This window comes from Notothenia coriiceps, unplaced genomic scaffold (genome assembly GCF_000735185.1).
Source record: "Notothenia coriiceps isolate Sejong01 unplaced genomic scaffold, NC01 NC01_scaffold00024667, whole genome shotgun sequence".
NCBI classification, from domain to species: domain Eukaryota; kingdom Metazoa; phylum Chordata; class Actinopteri; order Perciformes; family Nototheniidae; genus Notothenia; species Notothenia coriiceps.
Genome location: NW_011357368.1, coordinates 6316861 through 6340631, shown reverse-complemented (window position 1 = coordinate 6340631; position 23771 = coordinate 6316861). Strand labels below are relative to the sequence as shown.

The following is a 23771-nucleotide window of genomic DNA, read 5'->3' as shown; positions in this document are numbered from 1 at the left end:
TCCTCACTACGTGAGCGCTTTCATTTTGTTCTCAATTTTTGTCATCTCAACTTGAGATTCGATAGTGACCTTTTTTTTTGTTCATCTTGCTGTGTTTTAGAAAATAAAGTATCTTACCAATACTTTACCTCTGTCTCCCGGGTCGTGCAATGGGGTCCTACATCCTAAGTGTCTGAGTTCTTAACAGTGGTCAAATCTGACATTTGCAACTCTGGAAAAGTGCAACACAAATCTTTGTATCCTCTCTAAGCATAAGGGAATAACACCTAAATCTACACTGGTGCAAAAAATAACCAAGTGATATTTCCGAACAGTCGTCTCATTGTGTGCAGAGCCTCTCATCATGCCTGCCTGCTGTCACTGAAACTTGGCATCACACATGGTACAATGTGTTCTCCAGTCCCAGTCCTTTTAAAAACACATATTATATCACACTCGCTATGATTCACACTTTCCTTCAGCACCAGTTAGAGTTAATAAAAACAAACCCTGTTCATGGAAAGGCCTGAGTCAGCCATATTGATTTGGCGCTATTAACTTGAGTGGAGTTTGTTTTGAGGTCTGTTAAGTGTTCGCTGAATACAACCATGATGGATGCCTTTTCACAACACTGCTGCTTTCTGTAAATGTCACATGAATTACGTTTCATTGGACTCACAGCAGCAAAACCACTTCCCTCCAAATGACGCTTGCATCTAAATAACATACTATAACAAAAAAACAGCCACAAAATAATTCCACTGCAACAACACTTAATCTCAAGGTTGCTGTTTGCAATGTACATTTTCATTGGCTGATCAGTTTGCCCATGAAATAACTCAGAATAATATGTTTTGGAAACACAAAATTATACAGTAGTGTAAAATTATTCTGCCAGTTAGATGTGGTAGAAAAGAAACCTCTTCCTGCTTTTAGATGGAAATTAAGCTATATTTAATGTTAATGTTTTGGGTCGTACTTATGGAAATTCTTCCTCAGGGTGGCAGCATATCATTAAATGAATGAATGAAAAAGAACCTCTTGTGCACATACAAAGTGGAGACTGAGTTCTTCCTCTTTACTGCGCTTCAAAGTAGAGATGCCATTATGGAAAAGAAAACTGCTCTAAGAAGTAGCAATAAGAGTCATAATGATGGAGGAAATGTACAGGTGTGTGCACATTATATATGCAGTCAATATCCTTTATTAACCAGGTAAAAGACTCATTGAGATTCAAATCTAGTATCTTCAAGAGGGTAGAATCAACATTGTTCCAACAAAAAAATACAACTCTTGCACCATTCCACATGATAAGCAATACAAAAGGTTATTATGCATAAAACAGGTATCGTTTTAAAACAATTAAGTCATTTTTTCGCTTTGAGTTTGATGGGACATTTCGCAGAGAATGCAGTTAGTTAGTTTGGGGAATGTCTATATATACAAGTTTTCTTAAAATAAGGCTTTTGTTTGGGGGGTATTTACTATTTGCCAACAAAGGTCTTAATGGTGTTAATACTCGGCTAACAAATAGCTCCAAAAAAAATAACTGGGTAACTTTTTAACGCGTGCCAATTTTGGTTGCCACAGACCAGCTTTAGGCCACTTCAGTCATCCTAAATCTGACCAGTGAACTATGTCAGTCTTTTATCACAAGTCAAACATAAGTCAAGTAAACAGGAACTTGTAAGTGAAACGAGCCTATCAGGAATTACCAACTGAACTAAGACTTCATTAAAGAGGCCACAACAGTCTGTGTTTATTTACATCAAAAACCTATGCCCTCTTTATTTAGAGCTGAGGCTAAAAACAGAGGAACTAATGGTGGAGCAGTTGGAGTAAAGAGAGCACAAACCAACACCAGAAATAAAAGCATCACTCTTACAGTAAATATGCCACCACAAACCATCAAAAGAGTGGGTTCCTCAGCACAAGACCACGCCTTTTTAAGTAGAAAACAAGGAGGAGGCAGCATAGACCTTATCTGTGTGAGCTCCATCCAGCTGTGGGTTGTGCAGCGATGGTAGATTCCACACCCTGTTCGTAAAATAGGCTGTCCAGTTACACACACACACACACACACACACACACACACACACACACACACACACACACACACACACACACACACACTCTCTCTCATGGATGACTCGCCCTCTCCCCTGTAGGGTATTTAAGCAGAAGCAGAAGTTTCCCAAGACGGAGCAGCAGCAGCGGATCCACTCCATCCAACAGCAGCTTGTCTCTCCAACTTCATCCGAGGTGCGTCCACTCTCCATTTTAACTTACTTTATATTTACAAAAGTTGCTGTCATGCTACATTAACCGCAACATTCCTCAACAGCATGGTATCTGTTTTTGTTTATACCTTCCAGATGTGAGTTGTTGTGCAATCGTTCAAACATGCTCTAACAATGCCCTTTGTGCATCACTACGATTTCATATTATAATCAATGCACTTTTCTGTTAACTTAAGTTTGATTTAATGCCTGGTGTACATTCAAATAAGTAGGAGTAACTGTAACTGTGTTATTACCTGGATGTATACAGTAAATACTGTAGAAGTAGAAACAATAGGACAAAAAGCTTTGAATCCTACTTTGTTTCAAAGTTTTCTAGACTTTTGAGGTGCATGTTGTTTTTGTCTCTGTATGAAATGCGTGCAACACTTTGACCTTTTCACTTTGCCGGGTAAAGTATGGTCTTTGCAGAGAGTTTTATGGCAAGTAAAAAACCTCCCCGAGCATTAAAGGTCTCAGTCCTGCTGGTTAACGTGCAAATGAGTCAGCATTTGCCAAAGTTGTGTTAAAAATCTTTGTACGCAGAAAAGTAACAAGTGTCAGTGATATGCAGTAGTGTGAAGAAACTATATGCATTGACTCCAACTCTTAAATTAAGAACAGTTTGGAAATACTGTGGACTACAGTATTTCCATACCAGGCTTTTTTATGCCACTTAAACTTCCGTTCAAGATTTCATCATTCGAAATGTTTCTTTATGCAGAACTGATACCACCAACACACCCCTACTTTCCAAATGTAGCACTTAAAGTAGATTCTGCGTATTTGATTGAGTTTTTCCAGCAATGCCCATGAAGAATATGTATGACTTTATTCCACATGGATCTTGTAGGATATCTAGGATGTGTATATGACTTTGAAATCAGCAAATAAGAAAGTGGAAATGCAAATATGTAATAAAAACTGTTGCATTCAAATTCCTCTTCCAGTCAAAGTACAAAAGTATCCATCTCAAAATGTTCTTACAGCATGAAAGAAAAGGTATTGTTGCTCCAGAAGCATGGTCATGCATCAATTCAAAAGTAATATCTTTATGCAGCTGTCCTGAGGTAGAGACCGTTTTTAATTAGTTTTTAGGTTAGGTGGTTTAGTCGACTGGTTCTGATCCTGGGAAACCCCTGAAATTATAAAGAGTGGTAGAGGTGAGATGACCAATTACTTTTCGCTACACAATTAGCATAAATATTGTGGCATTTATTTAATGTGAAATATTCAAAAGTGTTACCTCTTTGTGCCTCGAACAGTGAGTTAAATGAACCCTGTGACATGTTCCAGGTGTTAATGCCAAAGAGCCCCAACTTTTCTTTCTTTTTTAGTAACTCTTTTTATTGGGTGTTTTTAAATAGTAAAATGGTGCTTAACTAGTACAGGTAATTAGTTCCTTTCCACCAATGAGCTGCCGCCTGTCTGTCTGCCCACTCGTCCTGTGCCAGTCTGCAGAAGGTAGGCACGTCTCTGAGGGGGAAACAGAGCTCTCTCTGTCTTTAGCAGTGACTCATGCCGTCCAGTCGTCCCAAAAGCGTCTCCTGGTCCAGCACACGCCCCCGTTATGCAACAGTGAGCAGGTGTTCGTCCCATAAACCTGACGTACTGTACACCCCGCTCGCACCTCATGAAAACACCTTTTGTGTACCTGATGTTTAATCAGCCTTCCCACATGGTTACATAATCGTCATGGCAGTAACTGCCTGGTGTGGTATGTAGACCCCATGTGGGTTTATGTCACTCTGGTTCTGTTTTATGTTTTTAGGATTACATGAGTCACTCGGAGTGCACTGAGGGTCTTTGTTTACACCAGTTTTATGTGTTTGATCCTGATGTTCAGTTTGTCAAGGTGAGAATAATAAACACAGACTTTTTATGAGGATTTTTAACGACTTTTATTTACCTTGTTATAGAAATAAACTCTTTATGAGACTTTAATAAAATCTTCTTTTTGCTAGCATTACTCCTTGTATTGCAGTAGTACTAAAGGTGCATGACCAGTGTGTTTTTAGTCGTTATTAAATTATCACTTTACCAATTATTGGTCATTAATCTGTTCCTTTTCTCAACTAATCGATCAATTGTTTGGTCTATAAAATGTAAGACCATTTTCAAATCCTGGTTTTGTCCAATTAAAAGTAAAAACAACAACAAATATATTCAACTTTTTATCTTAAGAAATGTATTATTTTTAAAAATAAAAACACTATTTTATTCCAGGACATTATAATAAAAGTATTGGTTATGTAATTATACATTTCTGGTTATTGTTAGGGAAACTTCTTCAGCAATGGAGAGTCAGGACTCAGAGAGACACGAGGAGAGTTGGAGCTTTGATGTCAAACACTGATGTTTATTTACAAGTATCGGCCGGAGAATTTCACATCACAAGTCACAGAGCAGCCAGAGGTTCTGACTGCACGGGTGGGTTGCCACATCAAATCTGACCACCCTCTCTCTCAAATAGACCTTTTAAATAGTTTACAGAGAGTTAATCCACATATTGGGGCCTTCCACAGGTTTTATTTGAGGCAACTTCTACTTCTCTGTATTCCAGGCAAACACATTTCTTGGAGCAAAGAGCAAATGAAAGCGGGTGGTGGCAGGGATAAATCCCACGTCCCTTAAATTAGTATAGCATGTCTCTGTGGCGCAATTGGTTAGCGCGTTCGGCTGTTAACCGAAAGGTTGGTGGTTCAAGTCCACCCAGGGACGTTTACTGTTTGAATAAACATGTAAGGGAACACGCCAGTTGACGTGTTCAGGGGCAAGGTTCCAGAAAAACAGTAACAAAAGTATAACTGTTACACATCATCATTTGATGTACGTCCTTGCTTCCAGCAACATTGAAGACATGAACTAAAGCTTTAAAAACTAGAGCACATTTAGCTTCCACAGGTTTCATTTGAGGCAACTTCTACTTCTCTGTATTCGAGGCAAACAAACCTCTTGAATAAAAGAGCAAATTAAGGAGGGTGGAGCCAGCGATCCATGTCAAGCCCCTTTTAGTATGGTAGCATGTCTCTGTGAAGCAATTGGTCAGCGCATTCGGCTGTTAACCGAAAGGTTGGTGGTTCAAGTCCACCCAGGGACGTTTACCGTTTGAATAAACATGTAAGGTAACACACCAGTTTACGTCCGTAAACACTGGGAACACTGGAGATATCCCCCAACATCTGGAAATACTCAATCACTTGCCTGACTTTTAGGCTCTATGACCGAGAGTTGATCGGTCATAAAACTGAGACTAAGTGCCTCAGCACATTCCTCAAAGGAGATAACGATTTAGGGTTGGTCGAAAACGTCCCCACACAGAAAAGGTTAGATTCCTAGGAGTAAGACTAAATGAATCCCTAAAAGTTCTCTCCCGACTAATAGTACTGCTACTTCTACAACTTCCTTCTAGTACCAAANACAATGGAAAAAGAGAAATGTCCAACGAGGCGTTGTGGGGCAGCATAGACAGGTCTTTTCTGTGTTAGAGTTTTACTCGCTACATGGTGTACTTTGAGGGTTTTGACTCTGCAGACCGTTTACATGCAGAAAGAGCTACATAACACACAAGGGGACGGGTAATACCCAGAAAAGCATGATATGGGACCTTTAAATCAGTGTGATGTACATGATGTTGGTAGGCCTAAATGATCTTTACTTCTTTGTTTTACAATGTTTTGTGATTTTTTTACATAATCTTAAACTCACTGTGTGTTCATTTGAGTGTCACAAAGGGAAAGTTCAACATGCTGCCACTATTTCAATACAGAATCTCTGTCATCAATTCGAAGTATTCTGGGTTATGTTTACAATGTTGGAAATACAGAAATGATTGGGATGGGATTTTAGCCTTTGCAGACTATTTAAATAACTTAAAACCCTATCAAACACACTAAGGGAAAATAAAGTGGCATAATAAAAATAGTGGTTATAGCAGAACAGTTGCATTGTATCTCAGGTTAAACAGTACAATGGTATGTCAATAAGCAATAGGTTAGCTTCATCTTTAGTTGTTGTTTTGTACTTTTGACAGAACTGCTAGTTTCCTCCTGCTTCTAGTCTTTATGCTGAGCTCGTCTAAACAAATCCCAACTGCGACACAAACATGAGATTCATACCTCCTCATCTCTAAGTGTATTTATTGTAAAGCCAATGTAAGATTGTGAGAAAAAGCAATAACATGAATCCACCGTCGATGTTGAGCAACACATTCCATCTACAACTGTATCCCCCGGATACGATTCCACACTGCTGCCATGGCAACAGTCAAACCAAAGCACTGCCATGCAGCCCCCCGGTGCAGCGCCATGTGTTCAGTCATCACATCGCTGGCATAGCTGCTCTTAAATCACCAGATCCCATATCAATGAGCAGAGCAAAGGGCTGGAAACACACACAATAAAAACAGGTGGAAAAGGGAACAGAGAAAGATTACGGAAAAACATGATTACCAAAGAAAAAAGGTAGGCGAGGTGACAGCCAGGAATTTGGTTTACTTTAAATGGGAAACCAAGCATGCCTGTTCTTTTCAAGCAAAACCAAGCTTCTTTATGACCTGAGGGTAAAAAAAGGTATTCCCTAGATTCCCCTAGATTGAGCATGTTGGAGGAAATCAAATAGTTTTGATCAAATATATATCAAAACAGACTTTTTTTGTAGGTTTGATAACTCGTGCCTTCTCAAAATATATATATATGACATTTTTGGGGTAAGGCAAACAAAAGAACAGCTTGACTTGTCGCATAAATTCAGAAAATGATATTCATTTGTTGTCATGCTGTTTTTAATTCAATGATATCCAAAATCTAAGATGGTATCTTGTCTTATATCACAATCAGAGGTTGCGCTTTTTTACTCATTTTTGACGGACAGGATCGTAACATTTCCGTCAAAAACCAGAATTACCCGTCGGCCTTTACACAACTGACGAGGGTGGGAGAGCATGCTCGTGAACTGTCAAGGGGGGGTTGCCATGCATGCCCACTGCACCTCGCGGGAGCGCGCAAAGCGTAAAGCCAAAACTCACAGACATTTCAATGATTTGTACGGCAAAGTTAGGTTTGGAAACGGTATCATTTCCTTTTTGGAGGGCATGCATAACACGGCATAACACCGGAGCCTCGCTGCGGGGAAACTTTGGCGCTGTTCCGAGTTTGTTCTAATCTGTCAAAATTACGGACTGCTTTCAGATTTTTCCGTCATTGTTAAACGGAAAATATTCGGTTAACGCGACCTCTGATCACAATATCAAAAGATAATATCAATATAGTAACCTGCCCAACGTAAAGACGTTAATGTGCAACAAAGATCAGCAGAACAATAAGAAGTTTAGGTCATGTTACTATATTAGGATTAATGACTAAGCCTGGTATAACAACAGGAATGGGACATTTCTTCACCCTATCCAGGAAAAGTCAACCTTTAAATCTCACTAGTTTCCATGCTAATATTTTCGAGGTTTTCCACGACCCTGAAGCCGATGACAGGGAGAAGGAAAAGCTTGAGATGCAGACGGAGACTGAGACCCAGACAGCAGCAGAAAGTTATTCCATCTGCTGCCAAAATAAGAGCTGATAAGATACTCCTGCAGCTGTAAACTCCTGACACTTCAGACCCTTTAATCTGCGATAGCCCCTGATGAGCAGGCCTCTGACGCTGGACGAAATACGCACGCACGCACGCACGCACACGCACACACACACACACACACAATTTATTAATGCACTTGGTCCAAATCAAATCATCAGCAGAGGTTACGATGACCTCTAGTATCTAGTGTAGGCGAAGACTAAAAGACACTGGATCCAGATTACCCATAATGCAACTCAAAAATGTTTAAATTGGTTAATTGTTTAATGGCTTCTCAACTGTAGCAAAGCATACAGTATAAAGTAGCATAACTTGAAAAGACTCAGGAAAGGATACATCAAAAAATATACTTAAGTCAAATACTTGAGTAAATAAATATACTCCACTGGCTGGAAAGACAGATATATGAGCTCCGGTATAAAACACAAAATGTGTGTGTGTGTGTGTGTGTGTGTGTGTGTGTGTGTGCGTGCGTGCGTGCGTGCGTGCGTGCGTGTGTGTAAGGCAGCATGTGTACCAGGATGGCATTAAGCTACAGGTGAGCGAGTATAAGGTATGACTGGGTTTGCAAGTGTCTGAATGTGAAGCTGAAAAAGAGCAGCTCTGTTGAGCCTCTGCATCCTTGGATGAATATAAAAGTTTACAAAAGAGCTTCGGCCTCAGTGAAATCCTCAGAGCTCCATGCCGGCTCACCGGAGCTTTAAATAGCAGCTTTAATGGGATGTTTTGGATGGCGCCTGGGGTAACAGCTCAAACGGTTTCTCCTGTTTCCTTGGCAGTGGTGCGATGGTAATTGTATAATTACAGTTCACAGCTAAAAGAAGGTGCATGTTCACCAGCCGACTACATAAATTAATGATAATTACATAGTCTTTTAGTGTTGAAAGATACACTGTAATTAGATGAGAGGAAAATCATGAATATTTACATTGAAGCATATACCGTGTAGTATTAACGATATCATTCAAACGATAGGAATGTGGTGACCCAAGCAAGGAGGATCAGAACAGACGAAGGTGAAGCACAATTAAAGTATTAAACTACAGCCTGATAGCAATAACAGATGAAAGGTCAACGGATTAAATTGTTATTGGCAGTGATGAGCTGCGATTAAAAAGTTCCAGCCTCAAGCAATATATTTTGCTCTAATTGAACTTATTAATGGCCCCCAATAAACCAAACCCTGACCTGATGGAAATCCACGATACAGCTCTGTTTGTTAAAGAATATTTTCAGTTGTTCCTTTATATAAGCAGCCAAACAAGACCTCCAGTCTTCTTTACAAAGTACTACTCGCTTCAAAGGTTTCTTATAAGATTTAGTTGTAGACATTAGGGGAAACACACTTATTCGCTTTCTGAGAATAAAGATAATGAGAAAGGGAGTTGGTTAGTTTAGCAAAAACTGTAAACAAAAAAAAGGGTTAGGGCAAAAAAAAAAAGCAGCCCTATTGACAAAATTGGAAGAAAATCCTTACATTCAATATACGAGAATGGTACAGACATGATGTCAGAGTGACTTTGAGCCAGGGACGCGGGAAGTCAGTCAGAGTTGGGGTGCGGCGTGCGGTTGCGGTGGGGGGGTGCTAGTGGAGCCTCGCAGCGGCGAAACTGTGGCGGGGAGCCACTGGACTTTGATTGACAGCTGACAGGAAGCCCGGAGTTGCCAGGTTTGATGAGTGACAGCAGCAAGATTAGTTGGACGAGATTGATAGGTGAAGTTGTCCATAAAAAACTATTATATTCGTAAAGTGTATAGCTAATATATATATCAATTAATTTTATATAAAACAATATATTTTTGAGTGGGCTGTATCTGTCGAAATCTGCTAGCTACTGTCATGTTTCCTACAATAGCTACCCTCACCACCCTCTGTAAAGCCTTACGATTGAGGGCAGTGCAGCTGCCGTACCCCCGTGATGCAGCCATTCAGGATACTCTCTATGGTGCACCTGAGGACATGCAAATATGTTTGTTGTCCACTACAAAGACAACCAATGATCTTAAAACGAGTTAGTGAACTTTTTGGCGTTGCAGTTACAACTCTCCGCCAACAGATGGGGGTGCTGCGGCCCCCTCAGCACCCCCCCTTCCCGCGTCCCTGCTTTGAGCACCAAAATCTCTGATTATCATATGTTTTATGTTTGTTTAATCTACAGACAGAAATGTAATTAACCATATGTGTGTTTTGTTTGAATGTTGATAACAACATTCTGGGAAGTGTTCGTCTGTTTTTTCTCAGAGGTATTGTTGCGGCATGTAACCACAAATTGCTGTTTTGACACACCTGTTTGTGTACAGTATGTATATGAAATACTTGTTAAACAGCGGGCTTTGGAAGTTTTGGGAGGGATGTATATAAACTTTATAGAGTCAGGATGACTGTTTCCTGCTGCGTGTAGTCCTTTTACAAAGCTAAGCTAAAAGCCTTCTGGCTCCAGCACACATTAGAGTTTTATTGATCTGTTGCAACTCTCAGCATGAAAACTAATAAACGGATATTGCAAAAGCTGAAAGTATTTCTTAAGTATTGACCTGTGTGGGACTTCACTTGATACATGAGTGCCTTTTGAGTTATTATCAACTGCAGAAAAAAGCTCTTAAAAAGTGGCCCTATTTTGCTCATTTTCAGGTTCATATTTGTATGTAGTGTCTCTACTGTGACATGTCTCCATGCTCTAATGTGCAAAAAGCTTTTTATGTTTCTCATACTGCCTGTAGCACCTCTTTTCACCCTCTGTCTGAAACCAGAGCCCAGTCTGCTCTGATTGGTTAGCTGGCCGGCTCTGTTGTGACAAAGGAGTCCAATGAAGGCTTTTCAAGTGTGGGAGAGGAACTTTGGGATTTTAGCCTTTGCAGACCATTAACGTGCACAAAAACCTATACGACACACAGGCGAGGGAAAACCCCAAAAAGCATAATTCTTTTCAGTCAATATTCACATGTGGTTTTAACCAGTCTTCCAAAGCCTTAAAGGTGGGGTAGGTAATTTTGGAAAAACCAGCTCGAGTGCGCTAGAATTTGAAAATACACAGCCGGAAAAAATCTGCCACTTCCTTACAGAGCCCCTCCTCTAACACACATGAACGCGCACATGACCAATGAGGGCACGAGATAAGTTTGTGCACAGATGGAAGGCTGACAGGCAGGTAGGCCATCCAGTTATTTTAGCCGGGCCGGCTCAGATGATTGGTCGTGCTTTTTACAGCACCACGGCTTCCACAGATGACATTTTTTTATGTATTTTTTGTCAAAGCACTTCAGATATTCATTGCTATCGGGATGTTAAGAGCATTCCATGGAATATAACAAAAAGTGTATCTCGAGCCGGTTTTTCAAACGTACCTACCCCACCTTTAATATCTTACCCTCAGCTGTGCATTGCATAATCACAGCTAATAAAGTCCTGAAGTGTGCCGCTGTAATATTACACTGAGGCACAAAGTAATGCAACTATTCTGCACATGCACTATAAAACACTTATTACTTCTATCATGTGCAGAGTTCAGAATCTATTTTCATAACCACACATCTACACACACCTAATGCTGAAGTGCCAGGTGTGTGTGTGTGTGTGTGTGTGTGTGTGTGTGTGTGTGTGTGTGTGTGTGTGTGTGTGTGTGTGTGTGTGTGTGTGTGTGTGTGTGTGTGNACGGACGTAAACTGGTGTGTTACCTTACATGTTTATTCAAACGGTAAACGTCCCTGGGTGGACTTGAACCACCAACCGCGCATTCGGCTGTTAACCGAAAGGTTGGTGGTTCAAGTCCACCCAGGGACGTTTACCGTTTGAATAAACATGTAAGGTAACACACCAGTTTACGTCCGTAAACACTGGGAACACTGGAGATATCCCCCCAACATCTGGAAATACTCAATCACTTGCCTGACTTTTAGGCTCTATGACCGAGAGTTGATCGGTCATAAAACTGAGACTAAGTGCCTCAGCACATTCCTCAAAGGAGATAACGATTTAGGGTTGGTCGAAAACGTCCCCACACAGAAAAGGTTAGATTCCTAGGAGTAAGACTAAATGAATCCCTAAAAGTTCTCTCCCGACTAATAGTACTGCTACTTCTACAACTTCCTTCTAGTACCAAAGTCCAAACTCAACTCAATGCTTAACAATTTTATTTAAAAATGATTAACCCTGCAATTGGTTGAACTATATTGGACTGCATGCAATATGCGGTTCTAGTGTCAGCGGTATTTCTATTGTGTGTTTATTCAGGAGCTTTCACAATGACATGATTTCACACAGAAGAAACCCACAGTCAGTTTCACTGTGGTTTCCCTCCATGACCGTTCTGTATTTTAATACACATGATAAATGCTTCTCTTTCTGACCACAAGGAAATATACAAATACAATATTTGTTAAGTAAAAATAAAGCAGTAAAAGTGTCTTTGTTTACCAGCAACTTCCAAAAAAAAAAAAAAACGCTCCCCCACCCAACACGCACACACACTCACACACACACACACACACACACATGGAAACCACATGGGACATACAAATATTCATACTGATCCTTATTCACATACTTTAATTATTGTATGCACTGCTTTTTTCCAATCTCTATAAATGATGTCATTTTTGAACAATGGGATAATCATACAGACACACACACACACACACACACACTCACACTCACACACACATGGAAACCACATGGGACATACAAATATTCACACTGATCCTTATTCACATACTTTAATTATTGTATGCACTGCTTTTTTCCAATCTCTATAAATGATGTCATTTTTGAACAATGGGATAATCATACAGACACACACACACACACACACACACCACACACACACCCACACACACACATATAGGCATGTTGCCTGTTTTTCCACAGATGTGTAGCAGATGGGTTTAACACAGCTTGTCTTCATGCAGGAATGAGCAGTTTTCAGTAAAAAAGTTGTTGCAACAAAAATAAAAGTCTAATAATTAGTACAAATGTTGTGTTATCAGTCTTTTCAGATCGTCCTTCTCGAGTTATCGCCGCCATGTCTGATCCAGGCGCCACCGCGACCTCCTCTCCCGCCCCCCCTCCTCCCACCGGACCCCGACCCAAGATGACGAGCAGCGGTCGCTCTTTAGTTCCCATCTCCACCTCCAACTCTGACTCCACCGACATCCCTGAGTTTGAACCGTTTGGTCTGCCGGGTCCAAGAGGATTCCCCCCTCTGACCGGTGAGAGAGGATTCTGCAAAAAAGAGGCTATTGAACTTAAGTTTTATTAAGTTCAAGTCATAGAAAAACCTTTATAAACCCCTGTATGGAAATGTGGGTGTCTTAGCAGCAACTGCAATAAGGGTAAACACAGGATAGGACAGATATGATTGCACACAAGCATAATAACAATAGTTATATTTACATCATATAATAATAGTAGAAGAAATGTAAGAATAAAAGTATGTGAAAGAAAAAGGGACAGTATAAGTTCAAATGCACGGTGTTTTACGTATATACAGGTATGTATAGCTATGGGATTGTAATTATTATATAGTAAGTATTGTACTCTTAACAATAAGATCTAGTTCATACAGAATTTATTAATAAAAAATTGAATTGAAGGAGACAGATGTCACTTCTTGGTTTGAGAAGACTTTCCCGACACTGATACAGTTTCCAGTAGTTTGTACACATGACTGACACATGAATGACATCCAAGCAAGATACACTCTAATCACTTCATGCAGCTGTCGCACAAGATGACAGCCAGAACAACAAATGAGCGGCTGTAAGGATAACGCAAATAATAAGCCATCGCTGTGTTTTCTGATAAACTGCTGACACACTTAGAGAGCACTGGTCTCCACCGCTCTTTTTTTTTTAAGCAAATGTCCAGCATCATTTGATGGCTGAGGCTCTATCTTCCATTGTTTAAAAGGATAATGTTTCATTGATATTAGGTTTTAAAGAAACGGGCAGTTTAGCTGTCCCCTCATGTTCATCGGGGCTAATTCATTTCAGTTTTTAAATAATTAAAACATCTAGGTTAGCTGGATGTTTAATACAAACACACAAATTCAATAGTTTTGTATTTATTTACTTGACATTTTTAAAACAAGAACGGTAGCCTTATGTGTGAACACTTAGGTCAGAAAACCACCAAAAATGTTGTTCTGAGGCTTACATGGGGCTCTTTATTCCTCTCTTGTCCTTCAGACTATCTTGACATCTTGGACGTGGACATGATGCGACTGCCGGAGGAGAACAACAAGCAGCAGCACCACACCAACTTGTACAACTCGGACTATCTGGTGGTGCGTCGAGGACAAGAGTTCGAGGTCAAGATCACCTTCAACCGTCCCTACAAAGCTGCCTCAGACAAGTTCGCTGTGGAGTTTGTGATCGGTGAGCGCGTCTTCAAACTCATATTTTCCATCATACTGAGAGAAAACATTTTCAATGGCCCTTTAGCGTGCATCTGATCTGGGATTCAGCTCTCTTTACTGTGAGGATTGACTGATGCACAAAGGATGCTTCAGTCTGACTTTATTGAAGCGCGGGACCCTGTATCTCCCATTAGATGCTAGCAGTTCATATTCTCTGTTCAGAACATGGTTTGGGTCCGAGATGATGTTGTTGGACAGCCTTATTAGGTTGTTATGATAGGCTGAGTCATAAAGTCTCTGACCAACAATCGTTGAGCAGATTTGAACAGGTGGAGCAGTATCCTGCATGTACCAAGTCTTGATTCGGTTTTAATGTCAAACTTCCCTCTTTTCCTCCAGGCTCCAGCCCTCAGTTCAGCAAGGGCACCTACATCCCTGTCTTTCCCCACAATGAGCGTCCGAGCCCCTGGGAGGGCAGCATCACCAACACCTCTGACAACACGGTCACTATGGGCGTCACGGCTGCTGCCACCTGCACCGTGGGGAAGTACCACATGTACGTCGCCGTGGTGACACCCTTCGGTATCCGCAGGACCCGAAAGGACAAAAGCCGCGACCTCTACATCCTCTTCAATCCCTGGGCCTCAGGTTGGGTTAAGGCGTCCACAACTTATTTTTTGAACCACTTTATTTATGCTTTTATCAGGTTTTCAAGATTCAAGTAGTAATAGTGCAGAATAGTCTATATACAATAATTGGAATATTGATATATATAAGTTGCAAACAGATGGATGATGTTTCAAAAGTTCAGGTGTTTAACAGTCTTATGGCATGTGGGATGAAACTGTCCCTTAGTCTGGTGGTTTTGTCCATAAATATCCACTTGACTTGTTGTGATTTTCCTCAGCTGATGCCGTGTTTCTGGATGATGAGAAGGAGAGGGATGAGTGTGTGATGAATGAAATGGGGATCATCTACCACGGCGCCTTTGATGACGTCGCTGAGAGAAACTGGAACTATGGACAGGTAGAAGAAAAAGCAAAAAAACAAGAGCCTCAGGATTGATTATCTTAAATATCTTTTGACTTATTAAGGTTTTGTTTTCCTTATAGTTTAACTTTGGAGTCCTGGACGCCTGTCTGTACATCATGGACCGGTCCGACATGCCCATCACCAACAGAGGAGACCCCATCAGGGTGACCAGGAAGGCCTCTGCTATGGTGAGGAAATATTCATAGACATCCATTAAAACTCGTGAAAATGGTTTTCAGAAACATAAGATATGCAGTTAAATGGTGCAACAATACTAACAGAATATTATTGTGCGGTTGTTGCGTTCCCTCCTGGACTAGGGGTACAAAGGGAAGTAACACAAATATAAAATAACCGGGAGAGAGAAAGAAAAGAGGAAACCGATTGCTGAAGCCACAAAGTGATGTTTTAATTAATACAAAAGTAAAGGGGCTCACCAGCCATTTTGCAAAACAAACTTAAGTAACTGAGAACAACTTCCTTCGAAAAGAAAGTGACTAAATGAAACATCTAACAATGAGCAAAATACAAGTTAACCTAACAGGTCTTATACAAAGAAACCACACAATGCTGCACATATCACACATGCAGCCAGAGGAGAAGGAGAGAGCGACTGCAGCCTTCCTCAGGTCCTTTATGGAGGCCCTGATTGGGGATTGGGACTTAACCTGGAGGGAGACAATCAGGGGGAGAGGGAGAGAGAGACACACACACACACACACACACACACACACACACACACACACACACACCAGCACCCACTACGGCACGTAACAGCAGCAAAATATTAAATATCAATGATATAGTGAAGGGATTTATGGACTATGTTTTCTATCCATGAGACATTAAGATTGTGGAACCAGCTTGAAATATAATGAGCTGTAATCAATTGTTTTGGTTTTCTCTCATAAAATGTAGATTTTTTTTTCTGGGAGACTTTTGCAGAAAGCCTTTTTACATAGCCATCACTTTTCAAAATAAAGTGTAATTGGACCAACACAAGGGTTTCTACTGTTTAAATTATGTTTTTACTTCAACTCCCTAAATTCATATCTAGGAATTTTACACATCTTTTATTTATTGAATAGAGTTTGTTCTTCTTGTTGAAAAAAGTAAATGATACAGAATTAGGCCTTTTTTAAAGTGCAAAGCTTCAGATATATAGTGCTTGTCGGATGCTCTTTCCATAAATGTCTTAAATCTGCTCTTTGTCACACTCAGCTGAACTCTCGTGATGACGAGGGTGTGCTCGTGGGGAACTGGAGCGGCGACTACACCTACGGCGTGGCGCCCACTTCCTGGACCGGCAGCACCGACATCCTGCTCACCTACGCCAGCGGCAAGATGCCCGTCTGCTACGCTCAGTGCTGGGTCTACGCTGCAGTCTTCAACACCTGTGAGAAGTAGAAAATATTACAAAGATATACTAGTTATTTTATTGATAGCACCTTTGAATAGTGGTGGCCCTGTTTTTACTAATAGGTAAAAACCCACATTTTAGATGATATTTAACTGTTCCAGTGTTGTAGGTAGAGTTAGGGTTACGGTTAGTCACAGTAATCAACCTGAAGATGGAAAATCAACATTATGATGGAAGTATTCGATGGCCGATTAAATGCACAATTTGGTCTTTTAAGTTGTTACAGCCATGTTTGGGTTAATATAGTTTGTTACACCGAATTGGAGCAAAACTTTTGTAACACAATTAAGTATGTTGATTGTAAAACCCAAATATAGAAAAACATTAGCACTTTTTTTGTTGTTGACCAAACCCCTTCAGAAAATTCTTGACATCAGTTGAGAAGGTCCTAAAAGGAAAGACAAAAAGTCATTAGAAAGTAGGAAAAGAAAACCATGTGCAGAAATGAAACCTTGATACAAGTTGTTTTCAATTGATAGGAAAGGAAGCATATTACACACTTTCTCCCCTTTCAACTCTTGTCTTTACTTCCGTTTTAATCTTAATTTCAGTTTTTTATTGTCCTTTTAATGTTTGTTTCCAGTCCTGCGCTGTCTGGGCATCCCGTCGAGGGTCGTCACCAACTTCTACTCCGCTCACGACAACGATGGAAACCTGAAGATGGACATCATCCTGGACGAGAACGGCAGAATCGACCGCAGTCGCACCAAAGACTCTATCTGGTATCACCCTCTATGTAACTCAGCATTACACTGAGATTTAAAAGTAGTAGTAGCTTCAACGAGTGCTGAGATTACAGTGACATTTGTTATGAATAATCAAGGTCCACAGAGGATTAATCCTAATAACTTGGGTGACTTCCTGACCTTTTTCTTTTCAAAGTTTCCACCTGAATATAAGAATGTAATCAGAAGTTTGCTATGAAATCAATTAAGCACTTAAATGCTCCTCAGATGATGAACCCTTTTTCATTTTGACTTCTCCACAACCTTCATATTCGACCGTTTTCAGACCAAAGCCACAAGATATTAAATGATGAAGTTAGCTGCAAACATTCAGCCTTCTTTAGAGGAGCCTTTTAGATTTTTCAAGACTTTTTCTTTTGTAAGGCTTCTTTTAGTCCCACACAAGTTTTTGTTAACAAAAAAAGACTGTAATTATATTTAAATGTTTTTTTTATCAGGAACTATCACTGCTGGAACGAGTGCTACATGTCCAGACCCGACCTCCCAGCTGGCTTTGGAGGCTGGCAGGTGGTGGATGCTACACCACAGGAGACCAGTGATGGTAAGTAATAATAATAATACGAATTAAAATCTTGCTTTATAAGAACAAGTCAATTGATAATCCTCTCTTATTTGTAAAGGCATGTACAGATGTGGCCCTGCCTCAGTCCAGGCCATCAAACACGGGCAGATCTGCTTCCCATTTGATGCTGCCTTTGTGTTTGCTGAGGTGAGCCTTTTAAAAGGACATTATTTCAATGTCATTTTCCGTTAAAAAAAACATGTTATTTTTACTAAAATTGCGTGAATCCAACCCAGTGTTTTTTTTTTTAACATCTCTATTTTTTGCCAACAGGTCAACAGCGATGTGGTGTTTTATTCCCGGAATAAAGATGGCACCATGGAGCCTGTCAGAGTGAACCGGACCCACATAGGCCGCATGGTGGTGACCAAATCTCTAGGAGACATGACCCGCCGCGAAATCACCGATCAGTACAAGTTCCCTGAAGGTCAGAGACTTCATACGACACAAAGTGCAGGGTTTTTAAAAGCCTCGGCTCCTGATTAGAAAACGTTTTTACGAACAAATGTTAAATCTAAAATGATTTGAGTTTAAGAACAGTCTAAAATTAATCTTCCACGACAACTAAAACCCTGAAAGAGGCGCCAACATGAATCCTCACAATGAAAAGTGAAGCACAGTGTGAGGCTTCATGTTAACCGCGATGTTATTCTCTCAAGCAGTCTCTGAGTCAGTGTTAAGCCCATTTGTTTTTCACACGGGGCAAAAATGACGGGTACCAGGTTAATTTGGGATGATGGTGGCTGTGTGTTTGCACAGTGGGCCTTGATACGGCACCAGAGGAACAGCCATGTACCCCTATGTGGCTGCCAGATTTGGGAAGGATTAAGCGTGTGGAAATCAGTTGTAGTTTGTGTCAAATTTAGCTTTTTGTTACTTTGGGACCAAATGTTGTTTCCTCTCACGCAAAAGAACTTCCAATATCTCCAAAAAATATAAAATATGTTGAGAAAACCATTTGAAATGTACAAAGAATGTGTAATTTTGGGACCAAATTCAGACGCAAAAGTAGTCCTTATATCTCCGAAGAAAGCTACATTAGTGAGGAGAACCTTTGTAAGAACACACTTTCAATCCTCCTCCTCTCCAGGCAGTACCGAGGAGCGGACCGTCCTGGAGAAGGCGGAGGAGTACGGCTGTAAACGCGATAAGTCCGATCTTCCCGCGGCCGACGTGGACCTGATCCTGCCCACCCTGGAGGTCAGCGTGGGCGACGACTTCGAGATTAACCTGGAGTTTGTGAACCGCAGCGACGAGCGCCGCACCGTGGACATCTACATCAGCGGCAGCGTGGTTTTCTACACCGGAGTCACCACCTCCGAGTTCCTGTTCAGGAATCCCACCGTGACCATTGGCCCAAACAAAAGTAAGAGTGGGGTTTCATTTATTTCACACCAACAAAAATAGACTCATACTAAGAAGTACTTCCTTTTACTTATCGGATGGCAACAACTGCAATACAAAGAATATTTAAACAGCATAATTGTTTTTTATTGTTTCTCAGAAAACTCCAAAACCATTGATAATTTGCTTGAGCTTTGGAATATAAATATTAATAATAATCTTTATTTGTATAGCACCTTTCATACGACAACTGCAGACCAAAGTGCTTCACATAGACATTTCACAGAAAATGTATCTCACACAGAATACAGATACCGTTAAAAGACATAAGCGTCCTTAAAGCCCTTAAGCGTCTTTGAGTTGTGAAAAGCGCTATATAAATAAAATGCATTATTATTATTATAAAAACAAACTAAAAATAGTTTGCAATCTAAATATTGTGTCTCTAATAGAAAAAGTTGTTATGCAGTGTTATGTTTCTGCGTTCTCCAGGTGTGAAGGAGCCGGTGACAGTCGAGTCAAAGGCCTACATGAAGCATCTGGTGGAACAGGCAAACATCAACTTCATCGCCACTGGGAAGGTCCAGGAGACCGGGCAGATCATCACCGCCATGAAAGTCGTCACCCTGCACAACCCCAAACTCACCATCACGGTCTGAAACTATGCTTACTTTCTTTCTGACTATACGTAAAACTAATCTTATTACTTGGCTTTAGCTTTTCGGTACAAATCCTGAGTCCAGAAAGTAATTTTTACGACTTCTTGTATACTCCAAGTGGCTAATAAATTCAACAAATTGACTTTAGGCCATAAGACTGTTAAACACCTGAACTAGAACATCCATAACATCAGGGACGTGCACAGACATTTCGAGGGGCTATTGCTCTAAACTGGAAAAAGGGCCTCCCCCCGATAAAAAACATAAGACCTTTTGAAAATTGTAACTTGTTTTTAATGTAAAAGAAACCAAACGATTATTACATCAACTAAATTGAACAGTAATTCACATCTCATAACAAAATAAGCTAAGGCGACTACTTGCATTCGGTGACTTGATTTTAAAAATGAAAACCAGGGACATTTTTTGTTTTGCGGTCCATATCTCATTAAAATATCTAATGTTAGTAACTATTAAAGACAAAATGGGGACAATTCTGTTCTAATGTAGTTTGACCTTACCATTGTAACTGCTGTGCAGTCCAGACATACTGATAAAATAGGGCCTCTAACTAATTACCTTAAATAAACTCACTAATTAATGTAACCAGTTCAATATGCATTATTCTTATTCTTATCATCCTTTATGAGCGCAGTAACGGTAAGGTATCTAATTACTTATTTATTTTGCATTCCATAACTTATTAACAGAGATGGTCAAACTAAAGTGGTAGAGACATGGCAGAAATCCTACAATGAAGCGGGACATTGAACTGTTCACCCGTTAGAGGGCGATCAAGAAAAGAGAGTGAGCGGCCCCGTTGAGGGAGTTTACAGATGAAAAGACGCACAATAACAACAAGTAGGCTATATTTAGGTGTTTTTTGTAAATAACCGACGGTATCAAGAGGAAGTAAAGTCCCCTGGTTTGTCCCTTATACCCTAACTGCCATGAGACAACTCAAAATCAAGTTTCCAAAATCTGACACTGAGGTGGTCTTAACGCACCGGCAGATGACAACGCTGACAAAGTGTGTTTCCCGTTTCTCTCTGCGCGCTCATGCGAGTAACGCCTAAAACTATTTGTGGGTTGTATCCAATGTTGATGCGGGGATCAGGCTGTTCATACCTCGCGATATAGATGTAAAAGAGTCAAACTTTAGGTACCTCAAGGTCGCATGCTCCTCGTCCTCTCGAGGGACAGAGTCTCACGCCAAAAAAGGAAAGGTGAGGGCGGGGTTCGATTGCCTCTCGCTCTCTCTGGAGACAACCCAAAGTCTAGGCTCGCGCTTCGCTTCACTGTGCAAATGATCGCCTCGTGGTGAGCTCGCGCAACACAAGTCAGCTGCATAAGACAGTGGAACTTGTTCTTTAGCTGATGCTCTACGACTAGTGCTGCTCTATTTTTATAGTGTATCTTTAAAATTGGCTTCACACTCAGTCAATAAGCCGTGACATATGTACTTTGAAGCGTAATTATAGCTCTCAATGTCGTTCTGAGATATTTAATATATATACTAATTGTAGTTGTAATTTAATTAAATCGAAGACAGCAACGATCTCACACTTGACGTACGATATTATACAGCAATCCAAACTATCTTATCATAGCATAAATGTGCGACAATTGCTCTTTCTTTAGCTGTGTGAAACATTGAATTCATTATAAAAAGTAACCTACTTCTTAAACTGGACAGTTGAGCATAGGTGTGTGGGCGGGTTTGGGGCGTAGATAAAATGTTGAACAGGGCGTAAGCTTCGGTTATCACACCTGGGGTAAATGGGATTCAGGATTAAAGCCAAAAATATAACATATAGATTTATGAAGAAAAGCGTAGGTCAGGGCTATATAAACTAGTGGTACTTACCGCAGGCGTCAAGATCCTGCGGGGCCTCTAGCCTGCAGCACAATAGCGCGTAACATATATTATGTCGCCTTTTTGGTCTAACAATTCAAGCCCGTTGGGCCTCTAGTCATTGTTCATCACGGTAGACATGAGCTGAATATTAACAACAATGCAGTGAATCTGCAAGAAGCGGGGATAAGCTGTGGCGCGCGCTCCTTCATGTGATCTGAAAACCTCCGACCGCAACTGCTCAACCCGGCTCATCAGATATAGATCGACGTGGCTTATGACATCGGTCACTACCGAAAGTGCATCTATTTTATGGGTTATCAAATGACGCCATTACACACAACGAGTCTCTTTTTACTTTTGGTACTTTACGTGTATTTGGATGTCAATTTTGTACTTTTACTCAAGAGCTTAAACCACCAGACTTCAGGGACAGTTCCTTCCCACGCATGGGACTTTCAAACACCTGAACTGTTGAAAGAACATCCATACATTCACTGTCTGCATCTTTTGTCATGGCCACAGTACATGGAGGAGAGCAAGGGGACGTGGAAAGCGGCCGGGATGACGGCGAGTGGGAGAGGGGCGGGGGCGCAGTGCGCGGGCATGATATAAAGGGATGCGGCCGTAAAAGCCGGTGGAGGGCCGGGGGCAAAGACACGGTAATGCTTTACTCGTATATTCTAGGCTTCTTATCGTGGGAGGTTCTACTGTAGCACTCTGGTTCTGCAGCTAGTATGTTCTTACTTCACTTTAATTGTATTTGATGGTTTGGCCTAGTTATATTGTTTTATGTCCTATATATATGTTGCGCTGTTGGAGGGCCTGTGGCCTAAGTTTTTCATTGACATATCTACACTGTACGCTTAATGTACAAATGAACAACAAAGCCCTTGAATCTTGAAGTCAAGTTTTGAATGCAGCACTCTCTATAACTTGTACAGGAGTATGTTTTAGTAATGCTACTTTGCCTTATCTGGTTATTTCATGAGGGGGCACAATAAGCGGTTAAAAAGACAAAGGACAGTACTAAAGTAATTGTGTAAAATAAAGATAAAATAATAATTGTTATTTGTTTTTGTAAAGTTATTTGTTTAGTAAATTCAGTAACAGTGACAGAATTTCATTAAGGTAATGAAACAGTTTAATCTCACTGTACATCCGGGTCTCTTGATTTGATTTAGTTCACAATACATCGTAATATTGTAACCTTCTTGATGAGAGGAAGGATGTGGAATTGTTATGTTGTAAGAAGCAGGGGAGAGGGGCAGGAGAAACAAGCGGCGGATAGGTCCAAAGATATAGGATTCATAATGGTTCACGGGTGGGCAATCTTGGACTCCTGTTGCCCTCCCCTAGAACCGCCCCTGCAGTGCACCGGACCATCATCGCTTCTCTCTGAGCGCGAGTGACCTCCAGTGGTTCGAGCAGCATTACATCGATCAACACGCTTGCTGCTGCTGCTGTGCTGCTGGGCATGTTGCATGTTGTTGCATTTTAAATGTGTCTGACTGGCTCAAGGGGATCGTCATGCCGAGCCGCAACACACTGGGCCCCTCATGAATACTCTCAGTGAAGCTTGTTGTTTAAAACGACTTGAGTTAAGTTCACTAAACTGTTGTTATTTTAAGAGTTAGTGCATTTTCTCTTCCTGATGCTTCTTCCTCCTCCTCCTCTCTAGAAAAGCAGAGAGTCCTCAGCAGGAATTACCGCAGCACAGACTTTTACCAGCACAATGGAAACAAATAGCTTCTACTTAACTTCTCTCTCTTCATATACAGTGCCACAACTCACACTGGATGTTTGATCTTTATATGCTTACCAAAATAATATGAATAATGCACTAAACACTAGCATTTTACATTGAGTATTTCCTTTCATTTAAAATCTTTTGAATTTACACTAATAAACCCCTGCTAATTATCGAGATAGAAGGCATTCGTCGCATGTATT

General features: G+C 40.7%; 1 protein-coding gene and 2 non-coding genes across 3 annotated transcripts in view; all 3 read left to right on the top strand.

Moving 5' to 3' along the window:
• Positions 1–2056: 2056 nt before the first annotated feature.
• Positions 2057–23771, top strand: part of f13a1b (coagulation factor XIII, A1 polypeptide b) — a 29179-nt gene continuing 7464 nt past the window's right edge. The window contains exons 1-13 of the mRNA XM_010782562.1: positions 2057–2241; positions 12831–13052; positions 14031–14219; positions 14600–14848; positions 15108–15226; positions 15313–15420; positions 16454–16628; positions 17236–17374; positions 17836–17939; positions 18019–18107; positions 18234–18387; positions 19051–19326; positions 19797–19957. Coding sequence (XP_010780864.1) covers positions 12866–13052; positions 14031–14219; positions 14600–14848; positions 15108–15226; positions 15313–15420; positions 16454–16628; positions 17236–17374; positions 17836–17939; positions 18019–18107; positions 18234–18387; positions 19051–19326; positions 19797–19957 — 1950 coding nt within the window. The 5' untranslated portion in view covers positions 2057–2241; positions 12831–12865. The remainder of the gene's footprint in view (positions 2242–12830; positions 13053–14030; positions 14220–14599; positions 14849–15107; positions 15227–15312; positions 15421–16453; positions 16629–17235; positions 17375–17835; positions 17940–18018; positions 18108–18233; positions 18388–19050; positions 19327–19796; positions 19958–23771) is intronic.
• Positions 4906–4979, top strand: trnan-guu (transfer RNA asparagine (anticodon GUU)). The gene has a single exon. It is a non-coding gene; the product is annotated as a tRNA-Asn (tRNA).
• Positions 5285–5358, top strand: trnan-guu (transfer RNA asparagine (anticodon GUU)). Its single transcript has one exon. It is a non-coding gene; the product is annotated as a tRNA-Asn (tRNA).